Source organism: Poecilia reticulata, chromosome 13 (genome assembly GCF_904066995.2).
Source record: "Poecilia reticulata chromosome 13, P_reticulata-male-v2, whole genome shotgun sequence".
NCBI lineage: Eukaryota > Metazoa > Chordata > Actinopteri > Cyprinodontiformes > Poeciliidae > Poecilia > Poecilia reticulata.
This window is the reverse complement of record NC_088842.1, coordinates 17,381,977-17,400,311: the sequence shown is the minus strand read 5'-3', so window position 1 is coordinate 17,400,311 and position 18,335 is coordinate 17,381,977. Positions and strand designations below refer to the sequence as shown.

Genomic DNA, 18,335 nt, shown 5'->3' with positions numbered 1-18,335 from the left:
CTCCTTTTCGTGGAGAGTGATTTGTGTTCACATTAATGTAATCTTTCTGTAAATTTAATTAAAAAACAAAGGAAATGATAATGCCGTTGTGCCATAGGTTTTATTGTTGCATCATAATAGTTTTTTTTTTTTTCTTTCATTGTCTACATTTGTCTCCATCTATCCGCTCATTAACTGAAGAGCGTTCCCACAGCATGCTTCTACTGCCATGGGTCGAGAGGGATGTGCAAAGATTTACATTTTTTTCATGCAATAAGCTGCATTTTTGCATTTTAGTTTGGCTGAATACATGCAACACCACATTTTGGGTATTAAAAATCTACAGTTTTACAGCTGCAAACTTTCAGCACTCCAAAACCGCTGTCTGAATCCATTTCTAGTTTTTACTTGTGTGCAATGGCAGAAACATGCCCAAATTAAAAAATGTACAAAACAGTTAAAGTAATCTGGTTGAGTGTAGAATATGATTAAGCGTCTTGGGTCTTAGGTTAGGCTCAGGCATTAAGGGTAGGAAGCCGAGTAAACCGAGTTCAGATTGGATTTCTATCGGCTGCTTCCCTTCAAGATGATCTCATGATTTCACCCAGAAGGTGATTACAGGGATTAAAGAACAACCGCTCTGATGGATTTACAGAGAAATAATATTCTCACACTCAGTTTCTGAAATTGTTTCAAGTAAAGGGGTTAACGCTACATTTTATTTCTTCACTTTAAGTTTTTTTTCCTCCTTTATCACCAGCTGTAACAATGATCAACATTAAAGCGAGAACCATGTAAGTTATTTGTTAGATTTCTTCTACTCTCCAGTGTTCGCTGGTCTGACAACAAATGCTTTCGTCTTCATCCCTTTATCAGGATATTGATTACCTGTGAGGTGGTTTCCTTTTGGGATTGTAAGCAGCTGTAATTTGGACACGGCTTTGATGTACAAGCAGCACCACGACTTTTTCTTTTCCTCCTTCTGACAGGGAACATAGTTTGGAGGACTGCATGCCAATAATCTGTTTGTGTTTGAAGGATCAGGCCTGCACCACAGCGAGACGCGTCCTCGTGTTTCAGCAGCGCAGAGCTCCTCAGGAGAAGTCAAGCAGACGTGCAGAGAGGGTTATGAAAACGTTTGTGGAGAATACACACGCTCTTTGACCTCAGCCTCACCGGTTGATACTCTTCTGCATCATTATGCTGCGACTCGATTTTAAATCTGATTGAGCAGGAAGGGATTGGGAAATTTTACCATTACAGGAGGCTGGATACTACTGAAGCTGGGTCCTGACCACAGAGGAACAGCAGTACCAACATGAGTAATTATGACATAAAATCCCACCTGTGTTGTGTAATACCTTCTGTTTGGGACCGTGGAGAACATCAGTATGTAAATATTGTTCAGAATACCAGCCTATCAATGGACAAGTAAAAATCTGTGCAGAAACAATCGTACATCTTGAATTTGTTTCACATTCTGTCATGTTTCAACCACAGATATCCGCATTTTATTGGGACTTGATGTGGTTGCGTATGGTGTGAAATGCATCCGGCAAAAACAGCAAAACTATCCGATTCAGATTTATTCGTGTCCCAAATGGGCAATTGATGTGACAGCAAGTATCAAAGTAAAAAAATAATAATAATACAAAAACAATAAAACATCCCAAAAAAAGTCATTAAATCACATGTTTCCAAATTCCTCCACATTTTTAACAAGCAGTCAAATGTTTAATTCGGTAAATCCCACTGAGCTGACTCAGAGTACATTTTCTGCCCTTGACTGTGTTGCCAGACCCACCACACACTCATCACCCTTTGCCATGTGCTGCTGTGTGGTTCATATGGTTTTCCACTGTGAAACACAGAGCGAACGTTTTAACAAAGGACGCTGGCAGAGGCCAAAAGCGTGGATTGGAGACCAACAGGATCAGAGTAATCAAGATCATTTTGTGAGATTCACCAACTTATTTACATCTATCTGTCTTCTCATGTTGGATTTATGAGTATACTAACTTCTGGCTTCCAGTCCCTACCATCTTACTGTTTTCTTTTCATGTTTTAATTACAGCTGCGTGTCGTCTGAAGTTGTTCTGAGCTCATAACAAAAACAGAGACGAGATGAGATCCAGTTTACATCGCTTGCCTGTTTAAACTCACTCAACACAGGCGTTTGGTGGGTATTTCAGAGCCAAAATAATGCAGATTTTCCTTCAGAAGTGTTGATTCAAAGAGTCTATATACTGTAGTTTACCTCATTTTTAATATTTCTGTAGTATATATGCATGTTGCTGATATCTGATTTATTTATACTTTAGTGGCACCAAATGTATCCATTCAGTTGTCAGAGCATCCCTTCATCCCATAAGGTGAATATCCATCATAAAAGTAAATTATTTGTAATAAAGGAAAGGCTCACGGAATTTGACTGTGATTTCATGTGATACTGACACAAAGTAATGAATAATTGTGAACTAGGAGAGAAAGGATATGTGATTTTTAATTTTCTTTCTTGATTTTCGAATAAAAAAGTTGAGTTTATTTTGTATTCAGCATTACAAAGGCAACCTCTGTAGCTCTATCATGCTCTCTAGTTGCAATTGCAGTTTTTTTTATTTTTTACTCTTCACAAAACAGGTAATGTGCATTCAGAATCCACAGAAAGCACCTCAGAACGTCAGCTTTGCCTTTCCAAATGGATTTTGATATGAACTTTGACTGGGCCATCTTAACCCATAAACTATGATGCCCAAAGTGTCTTCCTTTCTAAAGGAAGTTGTTTCCTTGCTCCATCACTGAATGCTTGCTTAAAATGAGGAATTGCTGCAAAGTCACTGTTTCGGTGGAAGTTCCTGGGTTATTTAAGTAGATAACATTATGACCAACTGGCGGTAAAAGCTGAATTAGACTCTCATGTGTTATATTTAGGGCCATAAATCTCTGCAGCTCATTGACTCTAATCTGTCTGTATGATTAGATTGTGTTGGTATGAATGATTTCTCTTCAATTAGAAATCATGTGACTGTTGAAAAGTGACTTGAAATTGGGCTGAACCATGGAGCAGCTGGTGGCACTGTTGCTACCTGATTTTACACCGAAAGGAAGAACCCACTCAAAATGCTGGTTTAAGGGATCAAATGGGACTTACCCCAACATTTATGTAGTTTTTCTTACTCGGTTTGTTTTTATCCCTTTAATGAACCTTTAATGTTTGGATGCAGGAAGATAAGAAACAATACACAAACCAAACATTGTACAGAAACTCCTGATTGGTTTCACACAAAGCTTTCACTTTTCTGCTTTACAGAGACCATAGTTACAGCTCATACATGTGTTAAACACCTGGAGACAGACTTATGTTATATTCATTCATAAAACGTAACGGTTAAAACATGATCGCCTTTCAATGTCTTATAGAAACTGGGGGAGACACTGATTATTCCTTGACTTCAGTTGATGCTGCATTTGGACTAAGGCCCGTTACTCATAGACTCTGATACTTTCCACATTTTGTCTCCAAGAAAAACATCAGAAATGTTTAAAGGAAGGTTAGGTTACAGAGCGACTTCCCAAGCTTTGAACATCGTTGAGCACAACCCAAGACAATATCTGAATATTGACAAAACTGCAAACTTAAGAAGCATTGGATATCTGTCTAAAGCTTACACGCAAGAAGAGAGTAAATCAGAGAAGTAGCCGACAGATGCATGGTGGCTACTCTGGAGGAGCTGTAGCTTATATAGAAGAGTGACAACACAAAGTGCTTATTGAAACTCAACAGTTTTGAAAATTATTGTGTAAAGCTGGCAGAGACACACCCACACCCTTTACAACTTTAATTGTGGCAAAAATTTGCTTTACAAGGTATTAACTCAGGAAGTCCGAATACAAATGTACACCACACTTTTCAGAAGCCCTATTTTTCTGCTGTTTGAGGTTATAGCATGACAAAATGTGATAAAGGTCAAGTGATTACATAAGTACTTCTTCAAGGCAGAGTGTGTCAACAACAGAATGTTAAAGTGCCAAGGAAAATCTCAGTATATTAAAAATAATTTCTGTACTTTTGCAGCATTTAACTTTACGTTGCATCTGGTATAAAAGTAACATCTTGAAAAAAAGGCCCCCTTGGCAGAACAACACACATTATCATCCATTATCACCTCCAAAAGTGAATATTTTATATATTACAAACCTGTACATTGTTACAGCTCTGTACTGGGTTTCATAAAGCTCAGTTCTTGAATAAAATGTGCAGATTTTCTCCGTCCTCTTGACGTTGTTTTCGGCGTGATGCTGCGGTTCATGCAGAGAGGCCGTGGACTCTCTGAGACAACAGGGTGGTCAGCGGGTTGAAGGGAGGTGGGTTGGACTCTGCTGGAGCAAAACACTGAGTAGAAGCAGTCTGCTCTCCAGGAGGGAAGAACTCTGACGTCCTCTGGATGGACAGGACAAAGAGGAAATTAAAAACATGCTTTTGTTTTTAATCTCCTGAAAATCTCTACAACAAGTCCACGAGTCATTATTGTGAGCTTATAAAAGGCAAGGACCAAACTAATGCAATCTTGTCATCGTATAAATGGAAATAGATGATTTATAGGTTTCAGTTTGACTTTTTTTGTTTTATTTTTAATTAATTTGCAATTTTGGCCTAAAAACAACTTAAACAAAAGTCTACTTTAGATTGGCTTCACACGTTTCCACCTAAATCCCCATCTTTGTGTAACACTGCTGTTTCCAAACAAGAATGCAGCACCAGTGACATAAATTATGACAGTTTTATTGTTCTGTTAAATGTACAGAACATGTTCTGCTCGTAAAATGGAGATTTATTGAACAGGATGTGGTGAAAGGCCAAAACCAGCTAGCAGAAGTAATGTGAGAGGTCGTGTGTGTCATTTTATCATTTTGATTTAAAGATCTTTTTACAATATTTCTCTCAGTCAGAAATAACTGGGTTTGTCAATTTTATCAAATATTCATAGAGGCATGTAAACTTTTGCATTTAATTTTACTATTTTTTTTAATTTTTTTTTTAATCATCAGATTAGTTTGCTGTACAGTCATTCCATGATGTAAAAAATAAATTTTTTTGAACGCATCCTTAGAAACCCAAAAGTAATTTGACAAATCAGGCTGTTGATGAGTGAATGTACTCTTCTGACTACAGCGCAAAATATATTGTCAAACTTCCAAAATCTCAATTAAATTGTTTTTTTTTAACTCAAACAGGACAACAGAGATCTTTTAATGTGGGACCAAATTGTGCATTTTGTAGCAATTTAGGGTTTTTCTTTATTGCTTTGAAGGGTTTGTTGGTTTTAAATTACATTTTTGTGGGTTCCTCCTCTGCAGTCATGTGTTTCTCCTTGTGGTTATTTTGTTATGTCTCTATGTATTGCAGTACATATTTGTCATGTATAACTTTTTGCAATAATTTTGCATTACTTTTAAATTTTCTTGAACCCCTTTTCTTGTCTTTCAGCTCAATTTTTGTAATCTTTTCTTTTGCTATTTTATTTTCTATCTGTCCCCTCTCCCTGAGCTTAAGTCAATTGTTGAATTTGTTGGGGTTTTTTTTTATGACAGTCCATCACGTGTAGCTTCTGGGTTAAGTTGCACATGTATTTGTTTAGTACTACTAAAAGATAAGCAACACTTTTCTCCAGTGACTTTAAACTGCACCTGAAATCTCTCAGTGCTGTGGCCTCTTTCAGGATGTTTTGGTTTTTAATCTATGGACGAGAGAGAACTGACAGCGTGAAGAAAGAGATGAAATAGCATGCATCTTGGACACATGATCTGTCGAGCTGTAAACTCACGTAGTTCAGCAAATGAGTACTTCACTGAGCTCTGTTTCAAATAACACTACAAGAAAAATAAGATTTGCATTTGGACCGCAGATCTTGTTGTTGATTTACTGTGGAAAACGTGCTGCTTTTTAAAGCGTGAAACTCGAAACAGAGACGAGGTTTTTTTTCATCTGATTTCTAGAGAGAGCTCTGTGAGGTGCATCTCAGGCCACGTTAACAACAGAACCAGCTGTTTCTCCTTCTTAAAGCTTCTCATCTGCCTGTATAACATTAAAATACCTGACGCATTAAGCAATAGCGTGGAGCATGCTAAATGTTTTGAAACACATACTGTGACCAGATACTTTATTATCAGCATAAAAACTCTCTCGTGCAAGCTGAAGTGATCCACCCACTCTGAGCGTTGCTATGGAGGTCTCCAGTAGCAAAACATTAACACTACAGTTTATTTTAAAAAATGGAAAATCTCTAGTGTTTCAGTTTATCATCATACCTGCTGCGCTGGCAGTATTAAATAATGACATCCCTCGTGATAAATTATGCTTTTTCAGTGAACATTTTAGAAATATTTAAACCTTTAGGGAAAATTGCCAGCAGCACAGTTATTGCCAGTCTTGTTTATACTTTGCATTGTTCGTTTTTGTGCCAACAGGACAGCACTCAGTGTTCCTCTATAATATTTTACAAGGTTGGATCACACAGAGAGAGGGATCTGTTATTTTCAATAGATCACAGGTGTCAAACTCAAGGCCCGTGGGCCAAATCCAGCACACCACAGATTTTTATGTGGCCCTCTAGATAAGAAACTAGACATTAAGTGTGCTCAAATATTATGTTTTCAATCAAATCAATGCAGTTTTTATCTGTTTACTGCCGAATTATATCAATCAATTGGGAGTTTATTGCAGATTTTTCTCAAAAATTGTCAAAACTTTCTTACTTGTACTAAACAGCTGCCTCAGCTTTAAGTGACATCAGATTGTAGTCCATGAGCTGCTATACTGTGAGTGATAAAAAGTAGCATTTACTGACATAAATAAGCGCAAATATCGCAAATATTTCCACTTTGATTTTTATAGCAAAAAGAATCACAAAATCCAGGAGGGACTGAAAATTGATGTTCAATAATATTATTTAATTTTAATAATTCATTGATATTTTAGCAGTTTGTGAACAGGTTTTATTAACACATTTTGGCACAACCGGCCCTTTAAGAGCATTCACATTCTAGGTTTGGCCCAAAATGAAAATGAGTTTGACACGCTGATGGAGTGATTGTTGATCATTCCTCTAGACCTGCGGTGTCCAAAGTGGACACACCTCTCTCCTCTGTCCCCCCAGAGTCCTGGTTCTCTCTTTGTCTAGACAACCATCACTTTGTCGATTTCAACATTTGTTTTGGATCCTTATTCTGCTGTAAGTTAACAAAGAAGGTATTATCATTATTATATTTTTAGTCTACTTTACTAATCACGTTTTTCAGGATGTTTGGTGGAGGTTCAACGTTTTTACCGTGAATGTTCTTATATGGAAACAGACATACATCGAGAAAAGACTGAGACGGATCTGACAAGTGAGAAGAACTGTGTGCATGTGGTGCTGGCTGAATACTGACAGGAAGATGCGTGTGAGTGTGTGTCGCCGTCCGTCAGCAGGGGAGCTGTAGGGGAAGATGCTGTGCTGTAAACGGCAGCCGGGTTGGTGCCCCTCTGCTAAAGGAAAGCAAATCACCAAGCAAAAATATAATTATTTAAACGAAAAAAAAGCATGAAAAATACTGATTAATATTTCCTTCTTTCTGTCTTTCGTTCTTCCTTCCATTCTTCCTTTCCTTCTTTCTGTCTTTTTTTTTTTACAGGGAAGTGGTACAGATGGAGTGAAATCGACTCTGCTCTCTGGAGAATAAAATACTTCATCTTCATAAAGTATTTGTTTTTAAGGATATATGTTTGGCTGAAAGAAGTTTGTATCTTATTTGTTTGTTGTCACAGATATTGTCCTGTTTTTTTATGGCTTTCTTTATTTTTTCCTTTTCTTTAAGTAAAGAATAACGTGTAAAGTAAGACATATAAAAGAAAGGGTTTAAATAAGTTAATACTTCTACCTACCTCCTTTACAAATATCTATCAAAAATATATATCATGGTATTTGAACTGTGAATGTGAATATGTTTAAAATAACTAAACTAAACTAAGTGCATTCTGAATAGATTACTCAGATACCTGCTATTTTTAATAACCATAACAGAGTTTATTTAAAGCCACTTAGTCAACATGATTAGAAAATAAGCGTTGAAGAAATTGAACGATTTTGAATTTAAAAGACACAAATACCTGATTTGTGGAAAAAACAAAGTCTTCCAAAAAATGTCAAAGAATGAACACAAATTATACAGACATGCATAATGCAAGATCACAAATGCTACGGCAGAAATGTTCTGTTCGTCTGCATCTAATGAATCTGGACCCAAAAGAAAAAAGTCCAGGAACAAAAAACTCAACAGATCCTGAGTTTGGGTGGTCTTTGCTGGAAGCTGTGAGTATTCCTGATTTTAGACAACAACTTCAGCTGAGCTGAAAAATTAACAGCACAGACATGGACATCGCTGCGCTTTCACAAAAAAAAAAGTATCATCCTGTAGGATGAAGCAACTACAGGATGAACATCAGCACATGATAAATATCTGTTCAAAATATATCACATATTTATAGAGACTCGACGTGTGGGAGAGAAGAGTCGCCTTCTCCTTCTCCCACACATTGAAATGAATGAAAAGGATGAACCATGAGACGTGAGGATCACACAGGGCTCCATGGGAAACAAAAGGAACATGTGTTTACAATCCAACACGGAGCAGCAAAAAGACGAGTGAGGAGGGGAAAACTCAGAGAAGTCACCTCATTAATTGCTGCTGATGACCAAATGAACTGAAGCGAGAATCATTTAGTGGAAGAACAACAAGCAGTGAAGGACGACACAGGCTGTGTGGTCCTGCTGCAGATATTCATTCCACGGCTTTTAGGGGTTTCTTTATTGTTTTAACTAGACAGGCTAAAATATTCAGGGAGTTTTTCGTGCAGATTCAAGACAAACTGCATCCTTCAGTGGGAACTGAGCTCAGAAACTCTGGGAATTTCTTTTTGAAAAAGCTTTATATTGTCTTCAAAACTGATGTTGTAACATTTGAAACTGTGACTGGACAAAGAGAAATTAGATTTTTTTTTTTTTTTTTAATATACAGAGTAAATGCATTTCAATTTGACCAAGGACAAAAATAAGATCCTGCGACATTTAGTAAATAATCCAAGCTTGTAAAATAGTTTCTATTTAAGGAAAACCAGCTCATCACCTCAAGCCGTTGACTTGCAGCAATTACTGCACATAATATCTAGATATGGGAATCATCCACCTATCTGCTCAGAGTCTGTGTGGCGAACTAAAGATTAGGGTGATGGTAAAGGGCCATGCAGCCTCAAAGCGATGGAGCTCATCATCTTAGATAAACAGTAAAAACACCAGTGGAAACGTTGAGTTAATGAGGAAAAACTAGCGCCAAAATATATACATTTTTAAGAAATTAAGTTTTATTCATCGTCAGCAATGAATATTTCCTCATATATATTTAGAGTGGTGTTTAAAAATCACACAGGATGTATTATGTCCCACTTTGCTTCCTTTGTCTTTGTGTACTACCAGTTAAAAAAAAAACTGGTAGTATACTGTTTTTTTGTGTACGGATCGGACCTGAGGATCGGTCCGCTCCGACCCTCAGGCCCGAATCGGACCCTTCAATTCCAATCACAGACATGAGGATGCATGACAGGGCTGTGGATTATCTTACCAAGTACTTGATGTTTCCCAGCACGGCAGCGGTCAGTATCCCAGTGAAAAAGGCCACCAGGTTCACGCCGGTGAGGGTCCAGATTAAAATATACAGGGTGAAAACTTCCTCACAGCTTTGCACTCCAACAAACTCAAAGTAATTGTTCATGTAGTCTCCACTGGAAAACAAAGAAGGGTTTCTGCTTTATCAGTCACGTTATAAAGCCCCAAAATCTCTGTTCTGCATAAGTGAACAACATCCACAAAACAAAAAAAGTGTCTGATGTGACATGGAAGCTGAAAAGACTCAGAAGAAATAACGATTCTCTCACTTGGCGCAGTTGTAAAGGTCGCAGCAGTAACAGGTTCCGCTTCGTATGGTCATGGTGCAGGACTCCCTCAGATTCCGACACGGCACCTGAAAATAACTAATTCGGTTTAAGATTCTCGCGACTTAACCAGATGAGAAGAATATTTCTCTTCCTCATCATCTCTCACCGTAGTGTAGAAGTTCTCATAGACGTAGCTGCTGCCGCTGCTGTAATACTGACACCTCCCTGCTTTCAGGGGACGCACATCCTGACAAAAACATGTCAACAAGTCATTGACTAATAAACACTCAAAACACTATTTAATGTTATTTCTACCCACACAAAAAAAAAAATAAATAGAAGTGCACACTGGGCACTGCAATAGAGTGCTTCTAAATCTCTAGGTAGGATGCCAGATTGTTAGGTCTCCAAACTACTGCTTGTAAAAAGCATTTCCCCTTCCTTTCTCCTCGTCACTGGATGAGCTGACATCCAGTGATTATGTCACCATACAGTATTTATCGGATTAGATGCAAAGCAAAACATCTGATGTCTGAAGTTTTTGATAAAACACAAACCAAACTTTTCTCGTCATCTTCAGCTTTCACAACACGGTCATGCTGTGACTGCAGCTAGACAGCGCCGTGGTTTGTCTGTTTCGGCTGCATTAAACACAACCATCTGAAGTCAATGTGTTCACAGAAGAGGGAGTGTAACCCACACCATGTTTAAGAGGACACCGACTCCATCAATCATCAGGCACAGAAAGGAGGCGACGACACCGAAGCTGAGGAACACAATGGCAGCCGTCAGCTAGGGAGGGAAAAATGGGAAAAGAATAGATAGAAGATGCTCATTATTAAGAGAAAATTAATCTTTCAATGTCTACTCTGGCTGTGATTGAGATTTAGTGATTTTGGTCATTTTGATACATGTGTCTCTTGTTTTTGTTTTGTTTTTTTCCCCAATGCTTTCAGTTTTCCACGTCTCTCATTGTCAGATTGTAGCGGGTGCTCTTCCAAACCTTTTGTTTTAAAAAAAACAAAACTCTTTAACTTGAACAGTTTTTGAGTACTTTCAGTATTTTTCTTTTTGCATTACTTTTTACCTTTTTAATTTCTGTCTCTGGGTCTTCCTCAGAGCTGCAAGGAAACTTATAGCGCATTAAAAAGTATTTATATTTTATTAACCATTCAACCTTTTTGCTGTGTCTTCTGCAGGCTTCTGACAAACAGCAAATATGATTTGGTGAGGCTTTTTTTTTTAACAATAGCTTTCTTCTTCCAACTCCTCCATAAAAACCAGATTGGAGTTCAATAGCATGACCAATCGTTGTCCTGTCAACAGATTCACCCTCTGTGAATCAGAGCAGCTGCATATATTGTGAAATTAAATTACACACATCTGTACTTTATTCCGTAATTCGGGGAGAACTGAAGACCGTTGATGCCTCTAGTTTTAGAACAGAGCAGGCTGAAAACATTTACTTTACATAATTTTATTTGTAAAATATTTCTTTTCTTTCACAGTTTGGTTTATCATCTATAAAACAATCTCCACTCTAAAAAGTGTTTTTGGGTTGAAGTTAATCTTATGGACTTATTTACATTAATTTAACTTAATTCTTTTGCTTTTGCTATGCCAACTTACATTTTTGTGTTCATTTAACTCAAAACTTACACTCTAAAAAGAAAATAGTTGAACCAACTTAATTGAATTGCTTCCATAGGTAACAAGCAATTCAATTAAGTTTATCCAATTTAATTTATTAAGCTTAACCAATTCAATATATTCTAATCATCCAACTCAATTTGTTAATTTTATTTAACAAATGTATTAAGTATGTTTAGGATAACAGATTTAAGTCACTCTTACTCAAATCATTTATTTTCTTCTAATAAACATTTAAAATCTCTTTGACTTAATTCTACAGAAAGTCAACTCAAACTTTTAAGTAGTTCCAAACTAAATATTTTAGGCTGCAAACTTCTTAGTTTGCAGCCTAAAACTCTTTTTACAGTGTCCTCTAAATATACTCTAATTTAAAAGTTACAAATCTTTTCCTTAAATGAACTTTTTACTTTGACTTTACTTGAAATAATTAAGTTCAATACCATATTTGTATCCCGCGTCTGACCATGACTCAAGCTGACCAGGGACAGATTCCCCAGTAGCGATTGTGGCTCTGTGGGTAGAGTAGTCGTCTTGTGATCAGAAGGTTGTAGGTTCAATTCCAGCTCCCTCCTACCACATATCGATATGGATAATGGTGTGTTAATGTGAAGTGCTTTGAGTAGTCAAAGTGACTGGAAAAGTGCTGTGTAAGTTCAGTCCATTTACCATTTTTTGAAGTAAACTAAATGATTTGAGTAAGACTGACTTAAATCTGTTATCTTAAACATACTTAATAAATTTGTTTAAAAAATTAACAAATTGAGTTGGATGATTAGAATATATTTAATTGGTTAAACTTAATAAATTAAGTTGGATAAACTTAATTGAATTGCTTGTTACCCATAGAAGCAATTCAATTAATTTGGTTCAACTTTTTCAATTTAGAGTGATGTGTAAGAAAAAAGGTTAAACAATTCAAGGCGTATAAGCACTTTTTAAACATTATTCACTGTATACCAGCCTGAATGTGGAAAATTCAATACATTTATAACCTTTGTGAGAATATTTGAATTCTTTAGTCCTTCTTATTTTAAGTAATGAACAGCATGTGTTGCAGGATAGTACATTTTTTCAATCTGAGTGCCTTTTTCTTGGTTTTCTTGGTTCTTTTATTGAAAGCAGTCGGAGCCACATCCTGGTGAACATGCTGTGAATAAAGTCATGGTATTTTTACCATGAAAAATCATCTTGCTCTTAATCTAGTCTTGTTTACTGACATATTTTCAAACAACAATCCTCAACTGACAAAGCAAATCTAAACTCTCCACACAGCAGCAACACAGATGGACGTATGCAGAAAGTTAATGTCATGCAATAACATAAAACAAATGAAAGCCATGCCGATGCAAATCTGTAGGCACGGTTCCCTAAAAGTGTGTAGAAGTGGAAAAGCTTGATATAAAAAAAAACCCAGATCAATCAAACTTTACAAATGAGTTTATGAACACAGATTAGAAGACGTGCCAGAAATTGATGTTTTCAATTTTGTGTATAGCAAGTCTGTAACACTTCACTTCTAAAACCATCAATCACATTTTCATTGGCTAAGCTCATTACATAAATCAAAACAGCTTTTAAATAAAAAACAGATTTTCACTCATCCTGCCTCATCTCTGTGTTTGCCAAATGTTTCAGCCATTGCAGTTCTGTAGTACCCTCTGCACTCAAGGATCGTGGAAATGTTAGAAAGCTTGAAATTATTTATGCTCATTAAAATAATGGTTTATATATGACTACACTTCAGGTCATCATCCACTTATAATTCTGCCCTCACCTTCAACCTAATAGAGAGGGTTTTTTATTTTTATTTTGTGCTTTATCCCTGTACTTATTATTGAGCTTTAACATCAACCCGCCAATGCGACTAGAAATGAAAATTAACCACCTATAATCTCATGTACTTATCTCAGAGGTTCCTTCAGATTCACTGTGACACAGACTGCTACTGGAGGCCCTTTCTGCTTACAATCATCAACCTCTACAAAAACTCTTTGAAGAAAATCGTGACACTTGATTTCCCTTTGAGATTAATGAAAAATTTTACAATTGAATTGAAAACTGCCTACAGTTTATGATAACATTTTCTGAAGGCTCCAATCGTCATACTTTAAAAAAAGAGTCTATAAAAGACAGGAACCAGTTCTAATGAGTTCTGTCAAGAGAAGTGTTCAGAGACACAGGCGGGAATGTGCTAGGTTAAGTAGCAGCATGCTAAGAGACATATCATGTCAACTCTCTTCTTGTTAACAGAAAACATACCAGAATTTAAAGTTGTGCAACTAATTCATATCAAGTCCTGAAAACAGACCAGGTCTAATAAATCATTAACCAACCATAACCACCAGTTGTTCAAAGGAACAAATAAAGTAAATTGTGAGCTTACCTTGAACAGCACAGTTCATGCTTTCCTAATCATAACTAAGGGGTTAATATTTATAGCAGCGCATTATTTAGACTCCCAGGCAGAAATAATAATTTGTGTGCAGCTGTAGATACCCTCTTATATCTAATGTAAATATATATATATATGAAACTTGGAGAAGCTCAGGATTCACCTCTTTCATCAGTCTGGGTTGTTGGAACATCATCACAGTTCATTTGTTACCCACAATGAGCAAAATTAAACTTGGCGTTCTGTAGAAACATAAAACCTTGATTGTGTAACCTTTGAAACTGAAAACACCAAATGAAGTCAAATATGGGAGCCAGGAATATGTTTTCCTACAACCGACGCCCTGATGTCGTCATTTCATCGAACGGCGGCTCTTTTATTGGCCCTAACATCTATTCATCTGTTGAGATTCTGCGTGGGATTTGTTTCGTCAAGGTTGTTCTTACTGGAAGAACCTCTTAAGTCTTGAGTCTTTTTAAGACTAGCAGGTTTTCTTTAAGGACTGCCTCGAGCACTAATTTCCAAAATGAAGAACTACCAGCCAACAAAAAGATGAAGAAACCTTCCGGTATCAGTGTGAAACCTAATACAAAATGTCTGAGAAGAGATGAAACAATAACAGCTGAGTTTGTACAGTAAAACACGATGAGAAATCATGGCAGTGGAAAGTGAACATCTTAGGCATTGTATTGAATTTTACAGTACCAATTGCTTGCCGTTCTCTTCTAGGAGGAGTCCTAAAAGTCCCAGGAAAGAACCCAGAGTCAGCTGCAAGGGACAGAAGATTCATGTTAATCAAAAGCTCTGATGCTTTCTTTTTCAATGTTGGCTCCTTTCTAAGAAAAAAAACCTCAACAAAAGCTTTAAAGCTGCCTGTGTGGCGCAGTTCTGACATTACATGAAAAATGTGCGACATCGTGATGAAGGTAAACAAAACTCAACGCAGTTATAGTACAAAGATGCAGTAGATGCTGATGTTCACGAATGAGGGAAGAGGGGAGCGGGAGATCGACAGGCGGATTGGGGCAGCGTCTACTGTGAAGCGGGCGCTGTACCGGTCCGTCGTGGTGAAGAGAGAGCTGAGCCAAAAAGCGAAGCTCTCGATTTACCGGTCGATCTACGTTCCCACCCTCATCTATGGTCATGAGCTTTGGGTCATGACCGAAAGAACGAGATCACGGGTACAAGCGGCCGAAATGGGTTTCCTCCGCAGGGTGGCTGGGCTCTCCCTTAGAGATAGGGTGAGAAGCTCGGTCATCCGGGAGGGACTCAGAGTAGAGCCGCTGCTCCTCCACATCGAGAGGAGCCAGTTGAGGTGGCTCGGGCATCTGGTAAGGATGCCTCCTGGACGCCTCCCTGGTGAGGTGTTCCGGGCACGTCCCACCGGGAGGAGGCCTCGGGGAAGACCCAGGACACGCTGGAGAGATTACGTCTCTCGGCTGGCCTGGGAACGCCTTGGGATTCCCCCGGAGGAGCTGGAAGAAGTGGCTGGGGAGAGGGAAGTCTGGGCCTCCCTTCTGAAGCTGCTGCCCCCGCGACCCGACCCCGGATAAGCGGAAGAAAATGGATGGATGGATGGATGGCAAACAGCAGCAGTAGAATATGTCAATTACATTCCATAACCATTTTATATTAAAGCTGTGTCTGAACTAAACACCTGCGGAGGCCAGAAGACGAAGCTTTAAGCTGTTGCAACGGATTGCAAGACCGCAACTTTTTGACACTACTTACAAAAACTCCTGACATGTAGCCCGTCACGTTCAGGCTCTCTGTGCGCGTTGTTGTGTAGGCTCCCAGCACCACCAGCAGCAGAGACAGACTGAGCATGCTCAGTACCAGCCACAGAGCTCTCCGGACCCTCAGCACCACCTCTGTCAACCACAGAAGAAACGACAAACTTTGATCATACTACCAGGATGTATAACACACGACACTATGTAAACCAAGCTGTACTCTGAGGAGCTTTTAAAACTCCTGTTCTTCTCAGATATACAAACTAATTTGAAAATGATACACTTGTTCAGTCATTATCTACATAATTGTCCAAAGTTACTTGTAGGTGATCTATGTGAATTTTTTCCCCACCATCTGTGCAAACACTTGGCAGCCTTCTGTCCTTCCATGTTCACATCTGGACACATCTGGACACATCTCAGCAGATTTACGGCAGGGAAGCGTTTGATTACGTCAGAAATAGTTTAAACTCAGATTTTAAGATGATTAAGTTCAGTCTTACAGCTTTTGGAAGAAATTGTTTGTCGATGCTCCTATTCTATTTTTACTCCATGAGAAAATAGGTACTTGAAACAATTATCATTTTTACACAGTCAGTCAGATTTTTCTTAATAAACTTAGATTGTCCAAGCACAGGAAAGCAGACAATCAATTCCCCACATGTGGGCAATTAACTTTTAATTACTTTGAAAAGAAAAAAAAAAACATTCCTAAATATGTATTCTTCCAAACATAATCAAAGACCGAAATCTGGTACATCTGTGAACATTTAAGACTACTTCTAATTTTTACTTAATGACCACATTTGTGTAGGCGGGAAGATCTGTGATGAAAGAGCTTAACCACTCGTGTAAATACATTAATGAGAAATCTGAACTAGTGAGGTGTCATACATGAAAACCCAGAAAAAAAAACATGAACTCACAGTAATTCACAGTGGAAATAAGTATCCAAAGATAATTAAAGTTATCAGAAAAATTTGTTTTTTTGAAGAGGAATAACAATACCTGAAAAAGTGCACAAATAGATGTATAAAGTTTACAGAGAAATACCTGTATAAAGTGAGTCAGGGAGTATCTTAAACACTTTTTGGGATAAAACAAATTGCAGAAAAAAAATTAAATTAAATTAAAACAAGCAATCATATCAATTCTCATGTTAAACATCTGACAGAAATAACTGTTTTTTAAGGTTTTGTTGGCTCTAGTGGCCTTTATTTGAAAGTAGTTTGACAGGAAAGAGGGTAATGAGAGAGGGGGAGGACATGTGGCAAATGTCACCAGGCCAGGAATCGAGCCTGTGACCACCAGCATGAGGACCAAGACCTGAATATGGGGTCGTGCTTTACCCCTGCGCCACCACAGTACCCCTGACAGAAATAACTTTAAAGTTCATCCAACAAGCTAATAAACATACATTAACTGTCACAATAAAATCTGTAAATATAAGTAGAAAACTGCCTCCCTATGAAACAGTTAAATTAGTTTATAGAGAATCATTTTATGAATTAGAATTAAATGATCACCCAACTTCGACTACTATGTATTACAGCTGAAACCATGCAGTCACATTCAGTTTAGTTACAAACAATATGACCTGAACTGAATTTGGACTGCATTGGATTCAACTTCAAATGAATTTAACTTGTTTACAAAGTCATTTACATGATATGTAATTATGTGTAAAAAAAAAAAAAAAAAAATGCATAACAGCAAAATACAACGCATACAACCATTTCTCAAACACCTTTCAGACTGGATAGTTTGGGTAACATCTACTAGAGTTTCATCATATGTTTCTGACAATTAAGGATCCAGAGTGTTAAACGACTTTTAAGATTGTAAAGTTAAAATGTGAATTACAAAACAATTTATCTACTCCACTTCTGTTAAATTACCTGTCGGTTTGTTCATTATGTGTTCCTCCTTGCCTGCAGGTCTTTGGGTCCTGGCGGTCATGATAGTATAAGTGCCTCAAAACCAGTCCACAGTGTTTTCCCTGGGAGTGTAATCGTCCCAATCAGCTGGCTGAAACCTTGTTAAGAAACTTTAAAAGTCTTCAGTCTCCAGAGAGATGGGGGAAACAGAAAAGCTGCTGCTGCTGCTCCAGCAGTGAGCTGTGTGCAGAGAGCTCCAGCCTCTGATGCATTCAGGGGTAAAAAGAAACTTGAAACCTTTCTTCTCTCTTTCCCAGCTGTCATCATACTCCAGGTGGCAATCTTCAAAGAAAATTATTATGAGGCTGTATCCAAACAAGCATCCTGAAACTAGTGTCAGTGTTGGAAAAAAATCACATAACATTCATTTTATTACAGTCTTTTTCAACTCCTTGCTGTGAATTAGGATGTCTGTCTAACATTTGTTATTTAAAAGATCTTAAAATTAAATGCCCGTACTCAAAGGGTCAGTTAATTTGAGATGCATCTCAATGAATTAAATAAATCTTTCACATTTTTTCTTCCACACTCTGTCTTCCACTAAACTTTCCATCCTTTGCATGAGGAACAGACAGCTTCTTCCTTTTGTGGGTATTTTAATTGAAATATGCCTTAAAATGTGTATATTAATCAACATTAAAATACTTTACATTTTTTTAAACTATTTGAAA

General features: G+C 37.6%; 1 protein-coding gene across 3 annotated transcripts; it reads right to left on the bottom strand.

Annotated features, from left to right (window-relative positions):
• Positions 1-3,106: 3,106 nt before the first annotated feature.
• LOC103474447 (transmembrane protein 255B) lies at positions 3,107-17,925 on the bottom strand. 3 transcript variants are annotated; one of them, XM_008425426.2, is made up of 9 exons: positions 17,626-17,924; positions 15,726-15,865; positions 14,700-14,762; positions 10,652-10,741; positions 10,116-10,196; positions 9,950-10,035; positions 9,637-9,796; positions 7,411-7,504; positions 4,292-4,420 (listed from the first exon to the last, which is right to left on the bottom strand). In XM_008425426.2, coding segments are annotated over exons 1-9 (777 nt in total). In that variant the 5' UTR covers positions 17,687-17,924; the 3' UTR covers positions 4,292-4,418. The 3 variants fall into 3 exon arrangements, with proteins under 3 accessions (XP_008423646.1, XP_008423648.1, XP_008423647.1); XM_008425425.3 differs by having other exon boundaries at positions 7,411-7,507; positions 17,626-17,917; XM_008425424.3 differs by lacking the exon at positions 7,411-7,504 and having other exon boundaries at positions 3,107-4,420; positions 17,626-17,925.
• Between the last annotated feature and the right edge of the window lie 410 nt (positions 17,926-18,335).